General features: G+C 39.8%; 2 protein-coding genes across 3 annotated transcripts; one reads left to right on the forward strand and one right to left on the reverse strand.

Moving 5' to 3' along the window:
• The first annotated feature begins 1,842 nt into the window (after positions 1 to 1,842).
• Positions 1,843 to 4,995, forward strand: lag3 (lymphocyte activating 3). Its single transcript, XM_078252637.1, has 8 exons — positions 1,843 to 2,095; positions 2,208 to 2,328; positions 2,522 to 2,742; positions 3,054 to 3,314; positions 3,425 to 3,742; positions 3,827 to 4,078; positions 4,214 to 4,335; positions 4,611 to 4,995. Exons 1-8 carry the CDS (start codon positions 2,047 to 2,049, stop codon positions 4,698 to 4,700), a joined length of 1,434 nt encoding a protein of 477 aa, XP_078108763.1. The 5' UTR covers positions 1,843 to 2,046; the 3' UTR covers positions 4,701 to 4,995.
• plekhg6 (pleckstrin homology domain containing, family G (with RhoGef domain) member 6) lies at positions 4,977 to 23,379 on the reverse strand. 2 transcript variants are annotated; one of them, XM_078252635.1, is made up of 15 exons: positions 22,955 to 23,379; positions 20,381 to 20,597; positions 19,232 to 19,345; positions 18,786 to 18,923; positions 18,032 to 18,127; positions 17,847 to 17,897; positions 17,424 to 17,573; positions 16,287 to 16,397; positions 14,626 to 14,775; positions 9,878 to 10,012; positions 9,659 to 9,778; positions 9,420 to 9,552; positions 9,219 to 9,334; positions 7,145 to 8,625; positions 4,977 to 5,591 (listed from the first exon to the last, which is right to left on the reverse strand). In XM_078252635.1, the coding sequence occupies exons 1-15, from the start codon at positions 22,972 to 22,974 to the stop codon at positions 5,414 to 5,416; spliced, it is 3,210 nt and encodes a 1,069-aa protein (XP_078108761.1). In that variant the 5' UTR covers positions 22,975 to 23,379; the 3' UTR covers positions 4,977 to 5,413. The 2 variants fall into 2 exon arrangements, with proteins under 2 accessions (XP_078108761.1, XP_078108762.1); XM_078252636.1 differs by having other exon boundaries at positions 22,907 to 23,379.
• Positions 23,380 to 23,463: the final 84 nt, after the last annotated feature.

Below are 23,463 nucleotides of genomic sequence, written 5' to 3' on the forward strand. Positions count from 1 at the left end.
TTGACAAACACATTGATAATATTTGCTTGCAACTACATAAGTGTGTTGTAAATGATTAGTAAATCTTCATGTACTGCTTATAAATGCCAAATGGGAGTTATTAATTATGGCAATACATATTGAAAACACAAACAGGGCTAGCACCAGTTGTAAAACAAACATTTCTCTATTTACATCAACTTATATTTCCCAATCTTAAAATATTTACAATGACATGTTGCAATGAAATGCAATGCTATGTTAACATCTAGGCTATCAAACAAAAATTGACTGGCAATGTAGGCCTGTTTCTACTGCAGCAACAATATAAGAATTGACGAAAATGAAAACAAAGAAGCGAGAATGGAGGTGATGATTCACTTTCACAAATATCCACAAGAACACATACCATGCTCCTGAATGGCCTCATTCTCATTATACTGACAATGATGATGAAGATGATAATGATGATGAGTTTTGATGAGAGCTGTGCGTTTACCAGTGGTTGTAAACGCAAGTGACTGGCAGTGACGAAGGAGGAGCGACATGGTGGTTTGGCGTTTGCAGTTTTGCCATTTCGATTTCAAAGCAACAAGTGGAGCTTCCGTGAATGATACTGAAGTGATTTGTAAACAAGTAACAGTCACTGCCATATGGAGAATTATTGTAAAGTAGCTTACAACTCATTTTAGATGTATTTATTAGTAGGATAACCCCTTGAGATGAATCATCTCATTTTCGAGGGGGTCCTTAAAACAATTAAACAGTAAATACAAAACACAAAATACATTCACAAATACATACATCACTCCCAAGCCTAACTGCTCCAACAACAACTGATCCCCCTCCCCCATATACATACAATTAAAAACACATGTATTTGCATACATCCCAAATATGATGCTATTTTAGTAGATGCACAAACAGGAGCCAACTCATAAAATAAATAAATAAATCAACAAAAATCGTAATATGTCAAGTTAGAAACAAGAGCAGGTTATTTGTAAATAATTAAAGACAGATGCCTTAAACAAAACAAATGAAGTAATTGATCTAAGTGAAGTGGGCAAGGTATTCCAATCAGATGGTGCTTTAAATTTAAAGGCACGTCGTCCAATTTCTTTGGAGATTCTGGGAACAAAGAAAAAGGGGTACACAGTATGTCTCAGACTATATGTTGATCTATAAGGGATTAAGTGTTGTTTCAAATAAGTAGGATAATTAAAGAAAATTGATTTAAAAATAAAATGCAGCCTGTGAGAATGCCTTCTAAATTTGGGTATTAACCAATGAAACAACTCATACATCAGGCAATGATGGGTTCTATAAGGACACCTCAGAACAAATCGACAGAGACTGTTATAGGCTACATCGAGAGGGATAAGATTTGTTTCGGAGGTATTCTGATAAATAACATCTGCATAATCTAATATTGGTAATAGAAGCTGTGAGATGATCCTTTTCCTGTAGTGTAAAACTGATAGTTGATAGAACGATATCGTGTTCTCAGACTGCAGTTTATTTTCTTAACAACTGAATTAATATGAGGTTTAAAAGAGGTTTTGGTGAAGAAGCATCTCTAAAAATGAACTGTTTTGAAGTACAAATACAATATGTCTAACTGTAGATGCTACATGGTCTTATACTGTGCTTTTGTCTTGTGTAAGCATTTGGCTTGCAAATTGAATAATGTTACATATTGTTACACAATTTATTTGATGTGAAGGAGGAAACAGAATTAAATAGAGAGAATCCGTGGGAGGAAGTGGGTCTCCCTGTTTACATCTCTGTCTCACAGTTTCCAGGCTGACAAAGACAGACCGCATCAAAGCCTGGCTTGTAGCTGAAGTCACATGAACAGCAGAGGAACTACCAAACACCCACGGGCTCATTTATATACCTACCTCATCGACCCATTTCACACAAAAACATCAGCGAGCACGTCAAGCAAAGACAGACTGTAGGAAGTGAAAAACAGAGCAGGGAGAGGTTCAAGCAGGGAAAAGAGATTGAAATTTAAATGTAATTTGTGTAAACATTTTAACAAACAAATAAAAAAACAAAAAGATGCTGTTGGAGTATTTCATCTTTGGGCTGATTACCTTTCTTATGCCAGGTAAATATATATATTTTTTTATCATAATGTTTGTAACTTTGGGTGATAAAATCTAAATCAGACTTTTGCACAGTTTCTTTCTAAACTGAATGTTTTCATGTTTCTTCCCCAGGGGCTCAAAGTGAGGAAACGGAGGTGTTTGCTGAAGCAGGCTCTCAGGCTGTACTACCCTGTAAATGTAACCCTTTGTCCCCCTTTATCCCCTCCATCGTGTGGAGTAAAGCCAACAAAGGGTAAGACTTAACTTTTTGTTTGCTGCTTCTGCTTATTTACATCTTTTTCCCCTCAATGCTTTATCAATCCAGCTCCAAACACCCACAAATCCCTCAATTCCCCACCGCCATTCTTACCATCCCTCCTTCAACTTCAAACTTGTATCTACATGCTGATGACTCTGGATTGTATGTGGCACCTTTGCGTCCACAGCACTGTTTGGAGAAAGCAAAAGAGCGGTCTGCAGTACTGGGGCTCTAACTGGTCATCAAAAGGCACCCAACGCATACAATGCCCCCACGGCCAGTTTGAGAGAGGCAATTTCAACCTGCAAATCAACAACGTGATGGGGGAGGATGGAGGAGTTTACTCCTGCAGGGTGGAACACAGAGACCAGGTCACTGTAAACGTGGTCATACTCAGAATCATTAAAGGTAAGAAACATACATGAAGCTTTAAGAACCCCAGATGTTTTGACTGCCTAAATGGTGGTTTTCTTTACTGCACCGCAACAACTCCATGACAACTTAATAAGTATTGATAAGCACAGACTGAGCATGCCAAGACTCATGTGGTTCCATCAGTTACTGATGATGTTTAACTTTTTTTTAGCTGCAATTATTCATAAAAAAATCATTACAGAATATCAAATTTAGACTTTACACACTCATGACTCTTTACATCTGTTTCCGAAATTAGCTGTAATATATCTCTATAATCTCATCCTCGCCTTTATCCTTTACAGTGTCCGTCTCTTCATCGGTTTCCACATGGGGAAATGATGTTTCGATTAGCTGCAACGTGACCCCTTGGCCTTACGGAGCCTCTGTGCATTGGAGGTTGAACAACAGTACATTTGTGCCTCAGACTGAAAATGCCTCAAACAAAGATACCGCTAAAAGTGTTGTGAGGGAAAAGGCAACAGCAAGACTGACAGGAAACTGGACCTGTGTCATGGACTACAAGGGCAAAGAGGGGCGAGCTTCGGCAGCTCTGACTGTGAAGGGTAAGATTTAAGACTTAAAGATATGTAGAAAACTGTATTATCTCAAGAAATAAAGCTGTTTGGTTTGTATTTTTCTCTTAACCTCTGCTCTTTCACTCCCTTTCTCTCAGGAATTATCCACCCATCTAAAGACAATACTCAAGTGTATGCTGCCTTGGCATCTGCAGTCACACTCCCCTGTGTGTTCTCCCCTGGTTTGATCCCCTCTAATCTAGTCTGGGAGAAACTGAAACACGAGTATCTTTTTAAACCTGCTCCGAGTCGCCTTCCTGCCTCTTTCTCTCAATCCCCGCCATTCTCTCAGCGACCCTTCGATAAATCTGCCACTTTGAAAGAAGTTGGGTTTGGGGATGAGGGCAGGTACAGATGCTCTGGCACCATTGAAGGACAACGGTTGACTCGAAATATGCAGCTTGTCGTTGCCAAAAGTATGTTAACATGGATTCAGTTTAAGCTGGAGTATCTTTATTTTACCATCAACAATACATTTAAATTTCTTGTTTTTCTCTCAGTTGATAGCCTGTCAAAGAAAACAGGCTCTGTGACGCTGACCTGCCAACTGACCGACACGAGCAAAGTCACCGACTATGAGTGGGTTCATGTGATCTATGACCTCAATGGCATCCAGTCAGTTAGGTCCATCCAGAAGGGGAAGACCCTGAGCATAAGCAAGGTATCCGAGGAGAACCAGGGTGAATGGACATGTCGTTTCTATGGGAAAGAGGGCATTTTGGGAAATGTAACATACCACATTCAACTAATGAGTAAGTAGATTTTTTTTCTATTTATGATGTATGAAATAAATATACTCAAAATATACCAACATACTGGATTGATGCCCATGCAAAATGTCATATTGTGCCTTTATCTGACTGTTTTCATATTGTTTTTCCTCACAGGTGGTCTGAGCGGACAAAAGTCTTCTGGTGGCTCACGTAACACCGCTGCATTGGTCGGCCTTGGCTTTCTCCTCCTTGTTCTGCTGCTGATTTTGGCTCAGATGTACAAGAACCACCAAAGGGTAAATATCTAATTCACAGCACTTTCCAAATGTCTTATTAATATTGTATTTTTCCATGAAAGATGCAAAATCTTGAAATTATGTCTTTGTTTTGAGAGAAGTCACTTCATTACAGAAAATCATTTACTCATTTACCGATTTCTCATATTATATGGAAAATGTGTTTTAAAAAAATGAATACAAAATATGAAATGCTTGTTGAAATTGTGATACATATATGTGCACAATCATACATCAGACAACATTATATCACTTTGCAAATTTTTTTTCCTCAGAGGAAAAGGATCTTTCAGTACCCTGCGCTGGAGACCATTGTTCATACCGTCTCCAATGAGCGGGAGGCGAGGAACCAATTGAAAAAGTAAAGACACATTAAAGAAAAATGCAGAAGGATTGCAGGAAAGATCTCACAGTGCTAAATTGGAGTGAGCTCTATCTTCTTTATGCATGCAATATGTTGGGAGACTTTTGTTTGCACAATTTTTGTAAATAGAGTATTTTCAGAGCAGACAATGTAGCAGTGTTGTTGTTTGTGAATTTGAAATGTGTATTATCCTATTTGAGTTGTATCTGTTTTTAAAATTAGTCTACTGTAGGTGAAGATTTGTTTATATTGAGAATAAAATGTTTCACAAATAAAGTACATTTAACAGAAATAAATCTTGTTTATTTGTTACATTAAATATAATCTGAAACTCGCAGGTCAATGAGAGGGAAAATGACCACTGATATAAATAATATATACATTTAAAAACAAAATGTTTCATTATATATTTACAAAAACACTGACCACATGTTTATGTATTATTCTAAAAACACATATTGTATTATTTTTGCATTAATTACAGATTAATTAATGGCCATAAATTCAGACTGAAGACATTTGTGCCTGCTGGAAAGATGCTTGTTTTCCTCTTTTGTGCGCTTCAGCTTTCATTTTAAAAAAGCCTACTTGTCATTGTTAATTTTTCTCAGAGTAGTTCACATTCACAGACTGCATTTTGAGTTTGCATGATAGGTTGTCGGTTGTTAGTCTAGCTTTGGAGTGACTACAGGGCTCTGAGGTGCAGCTTCAGAGCTACACCTGACTATACTCCCCGTCCTCTTGCTCTGAAAGTCCGTGGATATCCAAGAAGGCCAAAGATCGGCCGATGCTCTCCATAAACCCTTCGCCTCCAGGTTGTAAATGATCCATGACTTCATCATCATCAAAGCACCAACCGGGCCAGTCCACATTTACTCCATCTGTAAAGTCACTAAAGAAGGTGAAAGATGGAAACAGAAGGTCAAAATTAATTATTTTATAACATGTACGTGCTCAGGTTTACTCTTCCTTCAAGAGCTGCCACTCTGCCTCAAATTGGATAATGCATTGTCATTTTATTATTATAGCATGAACTTATTACTGTTTAAGAAGCCCACTCATTTGGCCATAAAGTATAAAATACTTAAAAGAAGTACTGACATGCAAATGAATACATGATGTATTAAAAATGCACAAGGATGTAATCATTATCATTAAAATAGACAAAGAGCTTAAATAATGCTCCTATAAATATATTGTATAGCGTTATAATTTAATCAGTAGAAAGTAAGGAAATAGACTGTTAAAAAGTTTAAAATTGAGCATAGTAAGCAGACTGGTTAAGTGTCCTGTGGAGTTTCTGATGTAAGCAATCCACAATTTAAATGATTAAAAAACGTTTTAACAAATGTTTCATTAAATATTCAACGTGTTAATTCGGACCTTAGGATGCACATAGTGGTTAGTGGTAAGGTTGAAAAACACAGGGTAATTTTATGTTTCCATTCTTACAGAACATTACCAGCCTACTCAACACTGACAACTGATTTCAATAGTAGAGATTTGACAGTGTGAAAATAAATTCACCAATTAAGGGAAATGCAATTAAATGAAACTAACATATAGCAAAGTATTAAGAGGACATGCATAGAAACTGTGTCTGTGGTTTAAAGCCAGAGAAGCGAAACATCTGTCGTGGGATGCCAGTGAAAAGATCTGCACTTAAGGCCGTAAATGGAGACTTTTCAAACTTTTTGAAGGTCAAAGAACATCCAAATTGATAGTGATAGTAATAGAGCAGCAAGGTGGAATTTATCTAAACAGAGGACCTGGGCTCTTGTCAGAAAGCATCCACCCTGCTAAAGTGTCCTTAAGCAAGACACTGAATCAACACAAGCTCCAGGTATGTTGCTCTGTAGATGAGTACCAGCTATAATATAATAATAATACAAATATTTTGTTGTTGTATGTTTCTAAAACTGTGGCTATTACAAAGTGGATGTACTGCATGCAGAACTGTGGCTTTCAGGGCTCTACATTCTCTGCTAATTAGATATGTGCCTGTTCTGAGGCACAACGATTGAGACTGCTAAACCCATATTCTAATTGGGAACATAAAATGATGCCACTCTTCAGTCACATGTCAATTTTATGAATTACTTTATATTTGCATGTTTTCTGTATTCCTGGAGGCCTTTTTAATATAAAGCTTTAGTTCCCAAATTAATGCCTATTTCATTGTTCTTACAGTATTTGCATCACTTGTTTGATAAATTGACTTTGTATTCATTGCTTGGTGGGCTCCTGAACTACTCCAAAGCTTTCTTAAAAATGTTAGTATTGTAGAGTATGTTGCTCATGTCTTTTGTTGTAGCTGGTCTAAGTTGTGTCTCTTTAGTTTTTTACTGTGCATGGGCAACCAAATTATAAATGTATCTAATCCATACATGTTAATCAGACAAACAATGAAAAATGTGAAAGTAAAGGGCACTAGGTCAAACTAACTTGTTCTTCTTGTCATCTTCATATCCGTCCACCAGGTGCTCCTTCCATCCTTTACTCACTGTGAGGGCTCTGTGTCTCATCAGCTCCACCTCCTCCTCCCAGTCTGTGTCTCTGTCTCCATCACTGGGTGGTGGTGATGATGTGGTGGAAAACGAAGGGGAAGGACGAGGATACCTCGACTTTAAATTGTCAATTTTCAAATTTCTGTCTCTTTTGAATCCATCTCTCTCTTTGGCTCTTTCCAAAAGACCCTCCAGAGGCGAGTGTCTGGCTGGATTATGTCTTGAGGTGGGGAAAGGTGCATCATCTGCTTGAGGTAACGTGTGCAGACTACTTGAGTCCGCACAAAGTCCATGGGCTCCTTTAATGATAATGTTAGGAATGGAGGCACTCCTTTGGGTTTTCACTCTCTTACAGAAGTTAAGATCAGGAAGCTCAGATTCAGACAATGTTTGGGGGTCTGGAGAGACTCTATCATGCATGTTCCATGGCTTCAGGGACCCCAGCTTTAGCACCCGGTGTGAATCTGAGCCAGGAGGAAGAGAGTTTCTCTTCAGGTCACTGTTTGAGTTGGGGAGAGAGTAGCTGTTTGAATCAGACCAAGCCTGTTCTGAGCCTTGGAAGAACTGCCTAGACATCTGATAAGAGGAGCCATGAGGATTACTTATTGGCCTCCTCCTTCGTAACCCGGGTGACTTCAGATTTTTGGAGCAACCCCAAGCCTCTGGAGAAGTCTCCATGTGTCCAGAATTTCTCCTGGAGTCCTGGTTAACAGACTGGGAATCAGAGTCTCTCTTTGTTGATATTTCTCCTTCTCCTGGTAGTCTAAAAACCGCAGGCCCCTCCCTGGATATTGCTGGTTTGTGAGGAGGTTGTAAAGTACTATGTTCGTCTGTTGGGTAGTCAACATCTGGATATAAGAGAGCATGTGGTCCAGTTGTGTTGTATCTTGATGGATCAACTTCAATACTGTGAGTGAAATGATCCAGATTAGGGGCAGAGTGCGCTCTGTGGTTCCAGATCAACCTTTGCTTTCCTGTTCTCATCAGAGATTCAGCCATTCTCTCTTCTTCCTCTGTGTGGATCCCAACTTCTTCTTTTCTCACTCCCATTTCTATCCATTCATATCCTTTGACTCTTTGTTGCTGAACAGCAAAGCCCTTTTTCACTAATTTACGGCCATTGTCGATGGGCTGATGGGCGTGCCAAAAAGATACAACAGGATTGTTATTGGCCACATCATCTCGAGGTTGTTCCTCTGCTTCTTTATACGCCAACATCCCATTTATTGATCGGGGGATAATAAATTCCTCTGTAAGTTCATCCACAAAAGTATCTTGTCTTGATTGAGAAAGAGGTTGTTCTTCTCGCTCCATATCATCCTTCTTGGCTTCTGTGACAGGTTTGGCCTCAAGCTGCTGGATTTTCCAGTTTTCCAGTTGTCTGTTGCTCTCTGTCTGTCTCAGATTTCTCAGTTTTTCCTGACAACATAAGGAAATGAATTTAATTAATTAATTAGTGTGTTATTTGTAATTTGGTATCTTATAACAAGTGTACAGCCATGCTAGTAGCTCTGTGAGGCTGTGTTTTGTGCTTTGAGATAAATGCTAACATGCTCAGAATGACAAGGTTAACATGCTGATGTTTAGCAGGTTTGTTGTTTACCATGTTCATCATCATAGTTTAGCATGTTAGCATGCTAACATTTGCTAATGCGCACTAAACACAAAGTAGGCTACAGCTAAGGATGATGTAAATAGTATTAGTTTTGCAGGTGTTTGGTCATAAACCAAAGTATAAGATTGAAATGTTGACAAGTTGATGGCACTAGAGGGAAAGTCAGGACTTCGCCAAAGTCAGAAGGGTCCATCCTCCCGGGACCATTAATGTCCGCACATAATTTCATGGCTATCCATCCAATAGTTGCTGACATAGTTCAGTCTGGACCAAATTGACAGACAAGTGACAGACAATCGCCTGACATTGCCATCCAGCCACGCTGCTACAATGGCAACATTACAAGTTTAAGTAGACTATCATTTTAAAAGGTTTAGTCAGAAATGTGAGTTTTTACCTTCGCCTGGTTGATGGTGGAGACCCATGTGGAGCAGCTTTCTGAGGTGCTGGCTGCAAATATGTAGACATTCATAGCACTCCGAAGCTCACCTACCTCCACAAGAACAAAGGAACCTGAGAGAGGAGGAGGGATAATTATGGGATCTATAATATATTTAATTCAGCTGTCTTGTATCTTGACCATTAGAAAGTTACTCACAGCCATCTTTCAGTGCTATGCAATATGTTCTGTCGAGGGCCAGAGGAGGTTGAACTACCTTCAGCCGCTCTCCTTTCTTCTGGACTTTGGTCATTAGAAGCACATCTGAGAAAAGTAGAGCCACCACCTCCAGCTGCATCATACCATGTGCGAAGAAACATGAAAAAGCCACAAAAGTAATGACAAGGATGCTCTTAAGAGAGATTATAAGATTTAAATGTACAGTAACTGATGCTCACCTTGCTGTCTTTCCTCACCCGAATCTTCAAGTTTTCCTCCAGCAGGAGCTTTCGAACAACGTTTGGACCTACTCCGCTGATGGGGCATGTTAGGTCAAACTGGCAGATCATTCGGACATGCTGTCAGTAGCAAAACATATTAGAGCCCATATCAGTTTACTTTGGAAAAAATCTTCAATGCTCAGTATTGTTAAGAAAAGTAAAACAATCATATTTTACCTTGTCAATGTCTTCATTTATTCCCTCCACCTCGTATCCCTCCACCCTCTGAGCAGTGATGGTGAGAGCGAGTTCCTCATCTTTTAGCTTAAGGTAGTTATTGATGCTCTCCAAAAAACTGTTTACACTGGATAACTGGAGAAGAGCAAGAAGTGATGGTTAGAGGGAGTTTTGTTATTCTGCAGAAAACAAGTAAGTTGTGCTGAATTGAACAGCTTTGGCGATTAAAAAGTTCCTATTTCATCCCTTAATTCAGGCAAGAAAATATTTAGCCATTTCAGTTAAAAGGAGGGACAGCCCAACGATGTTCCCTGAGTACTATGCTTTTTGTACTATGCCTAGAAGCTCTTGCCGCACTGATGTGGGGAAACTCTGATATTAAAGGGGTCATAGAATGCAAAACCGAGTTTACCTTACTTACTTACTCATAGTTGAATATCGACAGTTCGGTGGGTAAAATAGGCATACATAGTACCTCAAAGTCCTATTGACATCCCTTTCCTATGCAAATCTCACAATTTGAAACTGCTGCTGAAAACGGGCAAATCTCAACAAAGCTCATAGTTGACGTCAACTCCTCAACTCCTACCCTATTTGGCTCTAGTCTCTATCTTTGTCACGGCCGAAAATGTACATACACCACTGACCTGAGATCAGCTAGTCTTCTTAATCTAGGTTGCGCAGGTCTCCGAAATTTTATACATTGTTCGCCTGCTATTTCATTACTAAATTCACTTCTGAAACTTTTTATGCAACAAATCAACGATGTAGAGCTCAAATATAAGCCGTTTTACGAAAATTGATGGCTAATTGCAAATTTGGTATGACTGTGTCGGACTTGAGAAACTCCACAATCTGCCGGGACATGCCGGCGGCTGCCTGCCGGGTTTGCTGCCTTCTCGGTCAGCCTCTCCACCTTCACAGACTCGCTATGAGCTGGAGCTCTGTCAGGATCTCACACACAAGCTTATCTGCAAGCTTCGCTGTGTACTTTAGAAAGAAGAAAGTTTGGAAGTTTTTCAAGGATACTGAAAATGAACCATGGTCGTAAATGCAGTGTTCCAGGCTGTACAACGGAATGCTGGCCCAGAGAAAAGTGTTTAGAACGAGTAGATATCGGACAATGGAGCGGGAGTTGTGGATCTAACACAGCGACGCAGAGGACGTGCCTGCAGGGCTTCACTCTCTGCTAAATGTCCCCGCGCTGACTAGCTACAGGGTGAGTTGTGATTCCTTGTCTGGAAGTGGAATTTCCAGACACTAGTTGTAATGAAAGTGTCAAAACTTTGTATTGGTGTTGAAAATTATATTTGGTAAACAATTTGTAAGAGAGTCTCAAGCCACCTTGACCTTGCTTTCTCTGTGTCTAGGTGCAGTCTGAGACAACTTGAATTGATCCTAAAACGACCCTGGCCACTGTGTGTGTGTGTGTGTGTGTGTGTGTGTGTGTGTGTGTGTTGCGGGGCAGCTCTGTGTCTGTGTGTGTGCAACCAATCAGCGCACACCTAAATATCATCTAAATATTAATGAGCATACCTTATATGGCAGAAAACATCTCGTTCATTATAAAGCCAATTCACAGTGTTGCTTTAGGGAACAAAGAAAAGCACCAGGCCATTTTCAGCCGAACCAATGTTACATACCCTATTAGGACACCTTAAAGGGATACTTCACCGATTTAGCGTTAAGCTTTGTCTCAGTAGAAACACAGTAGTATTTTTGAATGACTGTGCTTCCCTCCCTCATGTCCCCCTGAGACCAGAGATCTCTGTATTGTGGGTCTGGAAAAGGAAGATTTTTGCCCAGAGGCAAAGGACTACAGCCAGTACTAGGAGCTACTTCCGCATAGCCCATAGGGGGTTGGACTGTCGGCATTCTCCGAAATTTCACGAACCAAAACGAGTGTCAGCCATCTTGAATCCTTGCGTAGCTTAGTGGCTTCTCAGCATCAAAACTTTAGATAGATAGATCTATTCATCCCGAAGGAAATTTAAGAACAACAATTATGTGCATTCAAATTACCGCACACGCGTACCACCGGGATACATTGGTACAGATAGGAGAATATGCAGGACACTTTATTACAGACGGAATACTCGACACACCTTCACCCGCCTGCTATGGAGACCAGCGGTGTTGTTCGATGCCTCTGGCCAGTGAAGGGACATCATCAGCGGGGAACGTTGAACGAGTTTGCCGGTGAAAAACTAACACTAGTCGGCCACCTGTTCCATCAATCCTGCTTGCAAGTGTCCGCTCATTAGACAACAAACTGGACTACATCCAACTTCAACGAAACTCCCAACGCGAGTTCAGAGACTGTGGAAACAATTGCTGTATCGGACTATCCAGCTACCAGGCCTGCTGCTCTGTCGCCGGGTAAGACTAGCTAGTGGAGGTGGGCTGTGTTAACACGGACTGCCTGGTGCAGAAATGGGGCGCTTGTATCCAACTAACTGCTAACTGCTGGTGGAGTTTGTGACTGTTAAATGCCGACCATTCTACATTCCACGCAAATTTTTATACTCGGTGATACAGCCCACCAAGCGCTAATGCTAGTAGCTATGTGTTAGCTGAACTTTATGGAGCATATCATGTGTGTGCACTAAATGTAGCCTGTTTCGTATGTCATTTTTATATATTTTAATTGTGTAACCACTTGAGCCACGGTGAAACGTTGTTTCGTGTATATGGTTGAAATGACAATAAAACACACTAAAGTTGAGTTGACTGTCTCACTGTCTGTCTGTAAACGGTAGGCGTGGCTTGGGAGTAGACACTAAAGCAGCGAAGCAAGTGCATTGTGGGATTTGGTGTCTTTCATCCACCTGAGCCAAAAACACATTTTCTGGCTTTTCTCGGCCTAGAAGCCATCAATTTCTAAAAAAAATTCACATTTCTACTACATAAGTGACCCAATTTAAAGATACAGTCAGGTCCATAAATATTGGGACATCGACACAATTCTAATCTTTTTGGCTCTATACACCACCACAATGGAGTTGAAATGAAACAAACAAGATGTGCTTTAACTGCAGACTTTCAGCTTTAATTTGAGGGTATTTACATCCAAATCAGGTGAACGGTGTAGGAATTACAACAGTTTGTATATGTGCCTCCCACTTTTTAAGGGACCAAAAGTAATGGGACAGATTAACAATCATAAATCAAACTTTCACTTTTTAATACTTGGTTGCAAATCCTTTGCAATCAATTACAGCCTGAAGTCTGGAACGCATAGACATCACCAGACGCTGGGTTTCATCCCTGGTGATGCTCTGCCAGGCATCTACTGCAACTGTCTTTAGTTCCTGCTTGTTCTTGGGGCATTTTCCCTTCAGTTTTGTCTTCAGCAAGTGAAATCGGATCATCGGGAAATCTCAATCGGATTCAGGTCAGGTGATTGACTTGGCCATTGCATAACATTCCACTTCTTTCCCTTAAAAAACTCTTTGGTGGCTTTCGCAGTATGCGTCGGGTCATTGTCCATCTGCACTGTGAAGCACCGTCCAATGAGTTCTGAAGCATTTGGCTGAATATGAGCAGATAATATTGCCCGAAACACTTCAGAATTCATCCTGCTGCTTTTGTCAGCAGTCACATCATCAATAAATACAAGAGAACCAGTTCCATTGGCAGCCATACATGCCCACGCCATGACACTACCACCACCATACTTCACTGATGAGGTGGTATGCTTTGGATCATGAGCAGTTCCTTTCCTTCTCCATACTCTTCCCATCACTCTGGTACAAGTTGATCTTTGTCTCATCTGTCCATAGGATGTTGTTCCAGAAATGTGAAGGCTTTTTTAGATGTTGTTTGGAAAACTCTAATCTGGCCTTCCTGTTTTTAAGGGTTACCAATGGTTTACATCTTGTAGTGAACCCTCTGTATTCACTCTGGTGAAGTCTTCTCTTGATTGTTGACTTTGACACACATACACCTACCTCCTGGAGAGTGTTCTTGATCTGGCCAACTGTTGTGAAGGGTGTTTTCTTCACCAGGGAAAGTATTCTTCGGTCATCCACCACAGTTGTTTTCTGTGGTCTTCCGGGTCTTTTGGTGTTGCTGAGCTCACCGGTGCGTTCTTTCTTTTTAAGAATGTTCCAAACAGTTGATTTGGCCACACCTAATGTTTTTGCTATCTCTCTGATGGGTTTGTTTAGATTTTTCAGCCTAATGATGGCTTGCTTCACTGATAGTGACAGCTCTTTGGATCTCATATTGAGAGTTGACAGCAACAGATTCCAAATGCAAATAGCACACTTGAAATGAACTCTGGAGCTTTTATCTGCTTCTTGTAAATGGGATAATGAGGGAATAACACACACCTGGCCATGGAACAGCTGAGCAGCCAATTGTCCCATTACTTTTGGTCCCTTAGAAAGTGGGAGGCACATATACAAACTGTTGTAATTCCTACACCGTTCACCTGATTTGGATGTAAATACCCTCAAATTAAAGCTGAAAGTCTGCAGTTAAAGCACATCTTGTTCGTTTCATTTCAACTCCATTGTGGTGGTGTATAGAGCCAAAAAGATTAGAATTGTGTCGATGTCCCAATATTTATGGACCTGACTGTATATTCATCTTTCCAACGGTGAAATATCCCTTTAAGGAACAGTGTGAAATATCCTATATAATCATTCTATCACCCCTTTAAAGGAGTTGCAGCCCCTGTAACAGAAACGAAGATAAGCCTTTGTGCACGTTAGCAGTTGTTCACGATTCAAAAAGCTTCCTACCATGCCTCTGAGTGTGTGCTGTACATGAGGATCCTGGGTAGTTTTCAGCACGGCCTTGAGCAGCAGAGGGTACTTTGTGATCCTCTGATGGGGTTTGGCCTGCATGTCCCCGAGCCGCATCCGCTCACACTGAGGGTGAGTCTCCACCCACTGGATAGGACAAAAACATTACCTCATGTCAGTGCTTCTGATTGAAACTAGTTTTATTACATAGTGGCTTGAAACCAAGAATGAAATAGTATTTTAAAAGTCTGAATTTAAAGGTTAGGTTTACCCAAATGAATGCCCAACAGCATCCTGCAGTAACCTAAATAGTATCTAGCCATAGCAGCTTGGATAATTAAATTTTTCTTCAAATTCAATATTAACTTATCCTTCCATAAACAATGTACCAGTTGTGCTAGTTAATCCGCAATCCTTACTGCAGAGAGTTTTAATCATTTTTAGTAGAACATAGTTCCCAATGAATTTACAGGGAGGTCTGTGGATTACTGGGTTATTTTTATATTCCCCACCACAGTTTTGGAGTGCTGGCAAAAGACTGAAGCCTTGACAAATAAAACTATATATACAAAAACAACACTTCCACCTAAGTAAGATGTTTTTGTTTTGTTTGATTTGGATGAGCAAACCCTTTAACGCCCACCAACTACCATTTCTTGGTAAAATGTCTCTTTAACTGTTAAACAAAAAATGATCACCTCCCACTCAGGTTGACAAGTGTGATGGTATGACATAAGTAAAAGAGCTAGTGTGAATATACACATTTACAGTAGTACATTAGATAGCACTGTTAGGGTGCCTCTCTATCAACATGCTATCGAGGGGTTTGTGTAACTGCAGCAGCACACACTTAGTAGTCACTATTCCCATAAATATGTATACCGGTATATTACTTATCTTTCTTTATCTTATATGTTCATATTACTTATCTTTTTTTATCTTTATTTGTATATATTCCTTATCTTTTATATTATACTTGTTGTACGTGTCCTTATTGCACCGTGGGTCGGAGAAAAACGTATTTTCAATTGCTCTGTATGTCTGGCACATATTGCAGATTTGACATTAAAGTTGATTTGACTTCACTAATTTTTGGCATCAGTGGGCAATAATTCCATAATTATCTTATATAACATATTGTAGGTCCAATGGTCTAAGAGAAAACTAGAGTTCTGCACCTCCTCTTGGCTCTCTGTTCAGGCTTTAGCCAGTAGACTTTGGCCAATCACAGGTTATGTCAAAGAGCGGTTCTATTGGCTGTCATGCACATGCATTGCCCGTGTGAAAGAGAGGGGAGAGGGAGAGCTGCAAGAGAAGGTCTCACACCACTTAAAATACTGGCATTTTTTTTGCTTTCTGCCCACTGCAGCTTTAAGGTGCTGTTGAGTGTGAATCATTTTGTCAAAAATGTTGGTGTGACAAGTGGTTGCCTTTCGTTGGGCAGTTATAACAGGTTACCCACGAGATTATGAAAGCATCCTAAACCACACACAGCGTCACCATTAACAACAGAACATTTAGTCATTACATTGAATTCCATACAGGTCCACTTAATGTTAATAATGGGGTTTGTGTGGGTGAGTATTTGTGTGTGAGCTTTAATCCTCACATGAAAGTGTTTGTGTGCATGGTGTGCATATTGGATGTCTGCTACATACCTGAACGTAAGTGAGAAAATGTGGGTTGCTCTCAATGTGCCTGCGTGTGAACTCCAGATTGTTTTCCTCCTCCCAACAGTAGTTCTTATATGAAAAGAAGCGCTTGGGGAACTGGGGATAAAAAGAAAAGGAGGATTAATGGCAATGTGAAGATTTTTAATTGAAAAGTGACATTACAAGTAACAGTCCTACTTTTTTTAAATTGTACTTAAATGGGCTGTACTTGATATTCAGGGGAAAAAAACTGGTTTGGGATTGCCTCCATGCGGCTCTCACAGACTGTTCCCCAACTCGTCAAATACCGAGGCTTTGTTCCTCAGTTTCAGATACTGACGCTTAAGGCACTTGGGTGTATGCACGGCCGACCGGCTATCAAAACAAGGAACAGAGAAGTTAAGATTACAACACACACAGAGGGAGTGTGACTTCATTCTCTGCTCAGGATGCCTTTACTCCACTATATCTAGCAAATATTTTTACCAGACTTTGTTATGCATCAAACACACCTCATAGTGTGTGTGTGTGTGTGTGTGTGTGTGTGTGTGTGTGTGTGTGTAATACTTTATTTATCTATTTATAATTCCCACCCTGACTAATTTTCTTTTTTTATTTTCTTTCTTTTTCCCTCGTGTTCTTAAGTTGGTGATTTTGTTGTGTTTATTCGCTCTTTCTCTTGAAAAACCAATCAAGAGAGAATTGCGGGGAAAACAGGAGTACATAATTGCTATAAGCCAAATGTACTAAAAAAGTAGAATGGCTCCTTATTACTTAGTACACCATTGGATTATTATTTCTGATCCTGTAAATTGTAACAAGCTTTTTAATGTTGTAGCTGGTTAAGTTGAAGCTATTTTAAACTATTTGAAATGCTGTTGGGAAACTTAATTTACATGTACAAATAGCTTCTTGCAAAACTTACTCTGCAAAAAAAAAAGGTTACTTCAGCTGTCAGATAATGTAGTGGAGTAAAAAGTATAATATTTCCCTCCCTGAAATGTATAATGGAAAATTGAAATTTAAGTAAATTACTTCAACAAAATATTGTAAGTAAATGTACTTGAGTAAGTGTATCAATGAGACACAGAAACACACATCTGAATGTGTTTGTAATGTATCTTGCAGACAGTGAGTTCATACCTGCAGGCAACCGGCCTCTAACATCATGGGGTCAAAGGGATTGCCTGTCCTCCGGACTTCCTGTAACATGGGATAAATCACCTCCTGCCAGAACAGCTGGTGTGCTGTGAGGATGGAGGGAAGGTTGGAGAAAAGCAGCTCAGGGGTCACCTATCACAGGAGGAAGTCAAGACAAAATAAAAAAAATCATAGTGTTAAAACTTAACTCCCCTGCTTTGTGATATTTTCCGTCTTCTCGATGGAAATCTGTTGTGCTTCATTTTCCACTTGTGTGTTGTATTCTGTGTCAGCCTTAGCGGATGTTCTCGTTTTGCCAGTCAATGTATGTCAGAAGTATGCAGAACAGTGGAAAATAGGCCTGCAGATTAAGTGTTTGTGTGTTTCCATTCGAGATGAGGCTACATGCTCTGCAGACTGACTGACCTCCAGGAGAAATCCATGCTGGTGCAGGTTGACTAGAGCTGCAATAACCAACTGTAAGAAGCAGACACAGCTTTGTTAAACATCCTGTGGAAAATCCCTTTTCAGCTATCACATACTGTACATACTTGTGAATATTATTAGTATTTAAATGAGACTTTGACAGCAGGTAGAGAATGACACGTTACATCTTTGATGACAATGAGCTTGTTGATGTAGGTGAGCTCAGTGTGGACAAACTCCCACAGCGCCTCCTGTTGGTGTTTCTGCATCTTAGACATCGTCTGATCATTAAAACAAGACAGTGGGTGACAGAAAGAGTAAATAGGAGGAAATGAGATGATTATTACAGATGTTTCAGGAATGTTTAAAATGTACATACTGAGCGTGTATTTTACGGTAAGAGCAGAAGCATTTCAAGGATATATTTTTCTCATTGTCAACAAATCCACTGAAAATAACAAAGCAAAAAAATCTCTTAATTCTTACCACTTTCAAAGGTTGTCATAAATCTTTAAAAACAGGTCATAAAAATGGACTTTTATATTTTAAAAAAATGCAAAATAATTTACTAAAACTGCTGGGCACTGGAAGTTCTAATAAACAGTACTGAAACAGGAGTTTATAGTGCTTTTGTTGGATTAGGGGGTCAACTGCGGATTTGGTGCTCTTGTGAGTATTTACAGCAGCAGGATGATGTGTGTGGGATTGACTCAAAATAAACTACAGTGCCGGTGTTTATGGTAATTGAAGAGGCTTGTCGCCCAATGGCTTATCAATGTTTTTTTCATAGCTTTGCAGAACAATGGAGCTCTACGGCACAGATAATTAAACTAGTTGTTAGTAGGACCAATTCATTGTTGGTTTTAGTCTTATAATGGGATTTGTTGACAGTAAGAGAAAAAACAAAATATTGTTGCGTTATCCTTTAAGGGCTCGTACTGAATGAGAGTGCACTATATCGGTCCAGTTATTTTCCAGCGTGGTTCCCTGACTTTCCTCCTTCCACCTCCACTTTAGATTGGCCGGCAAAGAGTAGGCCCCCAGACCCTGCTTCAACACCTCCAGCTGGCCTCGCTCCTGAGGGGTTGTTAAAGACAGGGAGGACAATAATAAGAAGGTAGAAGGATACGAAGAAATAACACAGAAGTCAGGGAGAATAAAGAGGAAACTTTGATGTTATAAAGAATCAGTAATTTCTTAGAACAGCTATTGTGAATACTTGCGGTCAGACATTTCATTTAAAAGAATGCCAGTGGAGCAGAACAAGGTGTGCTGCAGTTTTTTCGGTTGTTGGAGTGGGCAGACATGGTAAGAGCAAGTCTGTATCTGTTTCTCAGCATGTCACTGTCAGCATGTAGTGTGATGAGCAAGGGATAACATAATACCTCAGACTTCTCAGACACTCCCTGACTGAACAGGACCTGTCTCAGTGCACCTCTGGGTTTGGATCCCTTAGACACTGTCGCAAAGTCAGTCACGACCTTCTGCTTGGTCCGCCTCTGAAGGGGGAAAATACTATTTTCAGGTTGTGCATTCCATGTAAATACCAGAGGATCAATCACATTTCTAAGATGATAAACAAAAAATCATAAGATAAGGAAGAAAGTGAGCAAGAGGTTATATTACATTATTGCATGTCATTTAGCTGACGCTTTTATCCAAAGCGACTTACAATTGCTATATATGTCAGAGGCCGCACGCCTATGGAGCAACTATGGGTTAAGTGTCTTGGGGGACACATTGGTTGATGTATTGCAGTGGGAATTGAACCCAGGATGTCATATCCACTGCGCCATCACCACCCACAAGAGAGATGAAAGATGAATCTAGACTATGCTTCTGTCCCCGTGATTTGTGTTTCATGGATGTCAAAAGCAATAGTCAGTGCCACTGACAGTATAACACACATTCCCTCTGAATCTTCTCACTAGTTTTTAACAATTGGACACTTGATACTCGCTTGGTACTGTAAAAATACTTCATTACAAGTAAAAGTCCTGCATTTAGAATCTTACTTAGGTAAAAGTACAGAAGTGTATCAGCAACATGTGCTTAAAGTACCAAAGTAAAAGTACTTGTAACGCATGTAAGCTGTATTTTTGTTGCAGTTTTGAGCTGTTAAATTTGCAAATCTTATAAATACATTAATGCTTATAACTGAATCGTAAAAACCTTATTTTGCAATGCAGTAAGAACATTTTGACCTGTTTAAAATTGAAAACAACTTGTTTGAATAATAAGTGTCTGTATCTTGAAACCAGAGAGATTAAGGCGCTGTCGCTGCACTACAATCATGGAGAAGCTGATTAGAACCACAAGTTGATTTGTGTTAAAACAAGGTAACTAAAATGACTAGATAGGAGAAAGATTTTTCACTGAACAATGCACCAGTTTTAGAAGACGATCATATTTTTAGTATGAAAAATAATGTGCCAAACAACTACTAATTACAGATGTCAGATAAAAGCAGTGGGGTAAAAGTGCAATACTTCCCTGGTAATGTCAGGAAGCGGCCACCCTCACATTTCACTTGCCTGATAGCCCAACGTATTGAACTTGTGTTTGTCTGCTGACCCCCTGTGGTGATGGTTGATATCTGCAGCTGCTGTCGTCCCATCAACAACGTCTGGCTCTCTGGTTTCTGTGTCCCTCTGCCTCTCCACGTCCACACCGTCTCGCCACGGCACTGATGCTTCTTCCATCAGTGAATCATTTCCCCCACCGTTTACATGCAGTGCCTTTGAGGAAAGGCTGAGGAGAAACATACAGGGTTACTCAATGCCAAAATAAGATGTGTGTGTGTGTGTGTGTGTGTGTGTGTGTGTGTACAGAGAATAGTTTGTTACAAGAAAAGGCTGTACAAGAGTGGGAAGTGGGAAACAGAATGGAGGGACATTGTGTGCTTTGTCATCATTTTTAAATTGTTTACTTAGACTTTCTTTGCAGGGCTAAAGCTTTATAAATGTGAGGTAAACAAAACAGAGAAGGCTGAACTATTATAAACAACTGGAATAGTTTGACCCTTTTGGCTTCTGGCCCCTCACAATGAAGCATGTCTGCTTGCCACCTGCTTGTTTCATGTGTCTCCTGGTTGTGAACAGCTCAACCAAAGATATTTTTTCCTTGTTTTATTTGTCATTTAATGTTTATTTTTATAGGAAGAAACATGAGGATAGTTATATTCTGAGATAGTTGGGCTTTTAAATACATATACGTCAAGAAGAAAATACATACAAAATGATGCAATACAAAATGAAAATACAATAAAATAACCACCAGATCATTCATTACTACCTGAGTGATCACTCTTTAAAAACTGCTTCAACTTGAGTTTAAAATGATCCCAGCTATGGTCCAGTTTGAGTTCCACGTGTTGATTCCCAAACAGAAAAATACATCTGTCCAGAGAAAGATTTACAAAAGTGCACCTTACAGTTCTCCACTGTGTGTTACTGAGCCAGAAACTCTGAAAGATACCACGGTCACTAAGCACCTGGTTATTATAGGTATTTATGGATGAGTTCAAAATCAGCTAATTTAATTTATACAATGGAAACTTAACATATTCCGTTTTTTCCTATTATGGCATTGGTATCAGCCTCCTAGCCAATTTTTTTATTGCAGTTATATATAATCACAAGATGCATGAAGAACTCCAATTATCCAGTGACTCAAAAGAAAAAAAGCAACAAAAAAAACTTATTTTTTTAAAGCAGAAATATATATTTTTCTGTTTAGATCTATCTCGCAACCTCGTGTGCGTGTCTTGACCCCAAAGTTGGCCTGGACATACACTAGCTTAAGATATAATTTAAGACATTAATTCACTAAGCACTAATCCAAACTAAAGTTTAAAAAATATTTTACAATAAAAGCATTACATATCTAACAAGCAAGATAGAGACAAACACAGAAACAGCTAAATAGAATTTATAAAACAAAATGTCAGTTGAATTGGATGCTCTCATAGATAGTTTGGGCCAAAGTGAGCAAACACACCGTCTTCCTTCATTTAATTGGGATTTAGGCCCTACAGACTTGACAAAATTGAATACTTCACTTGCACATACATATATACAGGTACTAAGCACTTGCACATACTCTCATGCATAAACATATTCATGCAGTTTATATATAAATATGCATGTATGTGCATAGGGTAGGAGGTCGGGGTGGATGGTGTGCTTAGTACTGGTATACAGTATATGCATGTGCAAGTGAAGTATTCCATTTTGACCTCAGCAGCTTCTCAAAGACTCATGGTTCTCTTTTAAGACTCTCACACTAACTATACCAGGAGTCAGCAGGCTGTCAAAGAAGCATAAATCATTACTGCTGCATCTTACAGAGAGTGATGCTGATTTAACAGGACACCAATAGTTTCTACAGCTCCGGTTACACGGTCGGGTGGGTTGTAGCTCCAGGACTCGTGTGACATTAGTTCCCACAAATCCAACACCATCCCAATTTGCATAATGTCCTGCTGCAGATTTAAGTTACAGCGAAGAATGTGTCTCCGCTTTCAGGAAACTACTGTACCTCGATGAAATATTTCACCATTTACTGACTAGAGAAGTGCCATTTCTATTCACTGCTGGGTGGCTCAACTACTGTTGCTTACAAATAGCAGGAATAATGCCACATACATAAGTGCAGTGAGGGATTAGAGGTGCAACTGGTATTCACTCAAAAGTTAGTCTAAAAGCAAAGGCTCACATGAGCAAACACACAGCAGACAAGTTCACTGCCCTAACTGCTCATGTCATACAGTCCAACATCAAAGGACGGACACAAGAGCTTTCATCACGGTGTCATACCTGTTTACAATCACTGTCTGTCTGTATCCCACAGTAACACACTAAATATGAAACTAGATTAAATTGCAATTGTAACACTTTAACCCATTATAAACATGCCTCCTGGTAGATTTATAGCCTCAGTAAATCAACAAATGCCACAGGACAGTCCGTGGATCAACACAGCAGCTCCAACATGAAAGTAATTAACTGCAGTGAAGAAGATGAGGTAAAATGCTAATTATCTCACACACTCACACTTACCTTCCCACACCACCAGCTATGGTTTAATTAAAAAATGACAGTGTGTACCTGAGCTTGGTTGGATCCATTTTGTTTCACACAGTCATATTTGGTTTCTGTTAGCTTTCTCCTCCTCTTTCTCTCTGTCTGGATCAGTCCCTCCCTCTCTTCCTTTCACCTGCACCCCTGCCCACTGCAACTGACTTGACAGGAACAACTGGATTCTGCAGCCAACAAATCTGTGCTCAGGGCTGGTAAATGTGTCGCAGTTAGAAGTAGTAAGTGGAGCAGAGGTGGTGACTGATTTCTTTGAGGATGATCTATTGTTGTTTAATGTCAATCCGGCCTATTGATCCCCCTGAGCAAACAGGAAATCATTTAAAGAGGAGAAGAGAGGTTAGGGCTTACTCTGTGTGTTTTTACAAAGCAGCAGCTTCAAGCTGGAATGTAGACTGTCAGCGTGCCTGATGTTAAATACACAATCACATCCTCATTAACACTTTTTCACATTAACAATTTATCCGCACAACCAAACATTCACTCTCAGCCTGTTAATGGCAGCACATGTATGGCACAAT

This window comes from Sander vitreus, chromosome 6 (genome assembly GCF_031162955.1).
Source record: "Sander vitreus isolate 19-12246 chromosome 6, sanVit1, whole genome shotgun sequence".
NCBI lineage: Eukaryota > Metazoa > Chordata > Actinopteri > Perciformes > Percidae > Sander > Sander vitreus.

What these genes read in the sequence shown, in the direction of transcription:
- lag3 (XM_078252637.1), top strand. Translation starts at nt 2,047, where the DNA reads ATGCTGTTGGAGTATTTCATCTTTGGGCTGATTACCTTTCTTATGCCA. An exon ending in ATACCACATTCAACTAATGA is followed by an intron (nt 4,079 to 4,213) that starts GTAAGTAGATTT and finishes TTTTCCTCACAG; the next exon opens with GTGGTCTGAGCGGACAAAAG. An exon ending in TGTACAAGAACCACCAAAGG is followed by an intron (nt 4,336 to 4,610) that starts GTAAATATCTAA and finishes TTTTTTCCTCAG; the next exon opens with AGGAAAAGGATCTTTCAGTA.
- plekhg6 (XM_078252635.1), bottom strand. Translation starts at nt 22,974, where the DNA reads ATGGATCCAACCAAGCTCAG. An exon ending in TCAATACGTTGGGCTATCAG is followed by an intron (nt 19,346 to 20,380) that starts GCAAGTGAAATG and finishes TTCCCCCTTCAG; the next exon opens with AGGCGGACCAAGCAGAAGGT. An exon ending in GAGTGTCTGAGAAGTCTGAG is followed by an intron (nt 18,924 to 19,231) that starts GTATTATGTTAT and finishes ACAACCCCTCAG; the next exon opens with GAGCGAGGCCAGCTGGAGGT.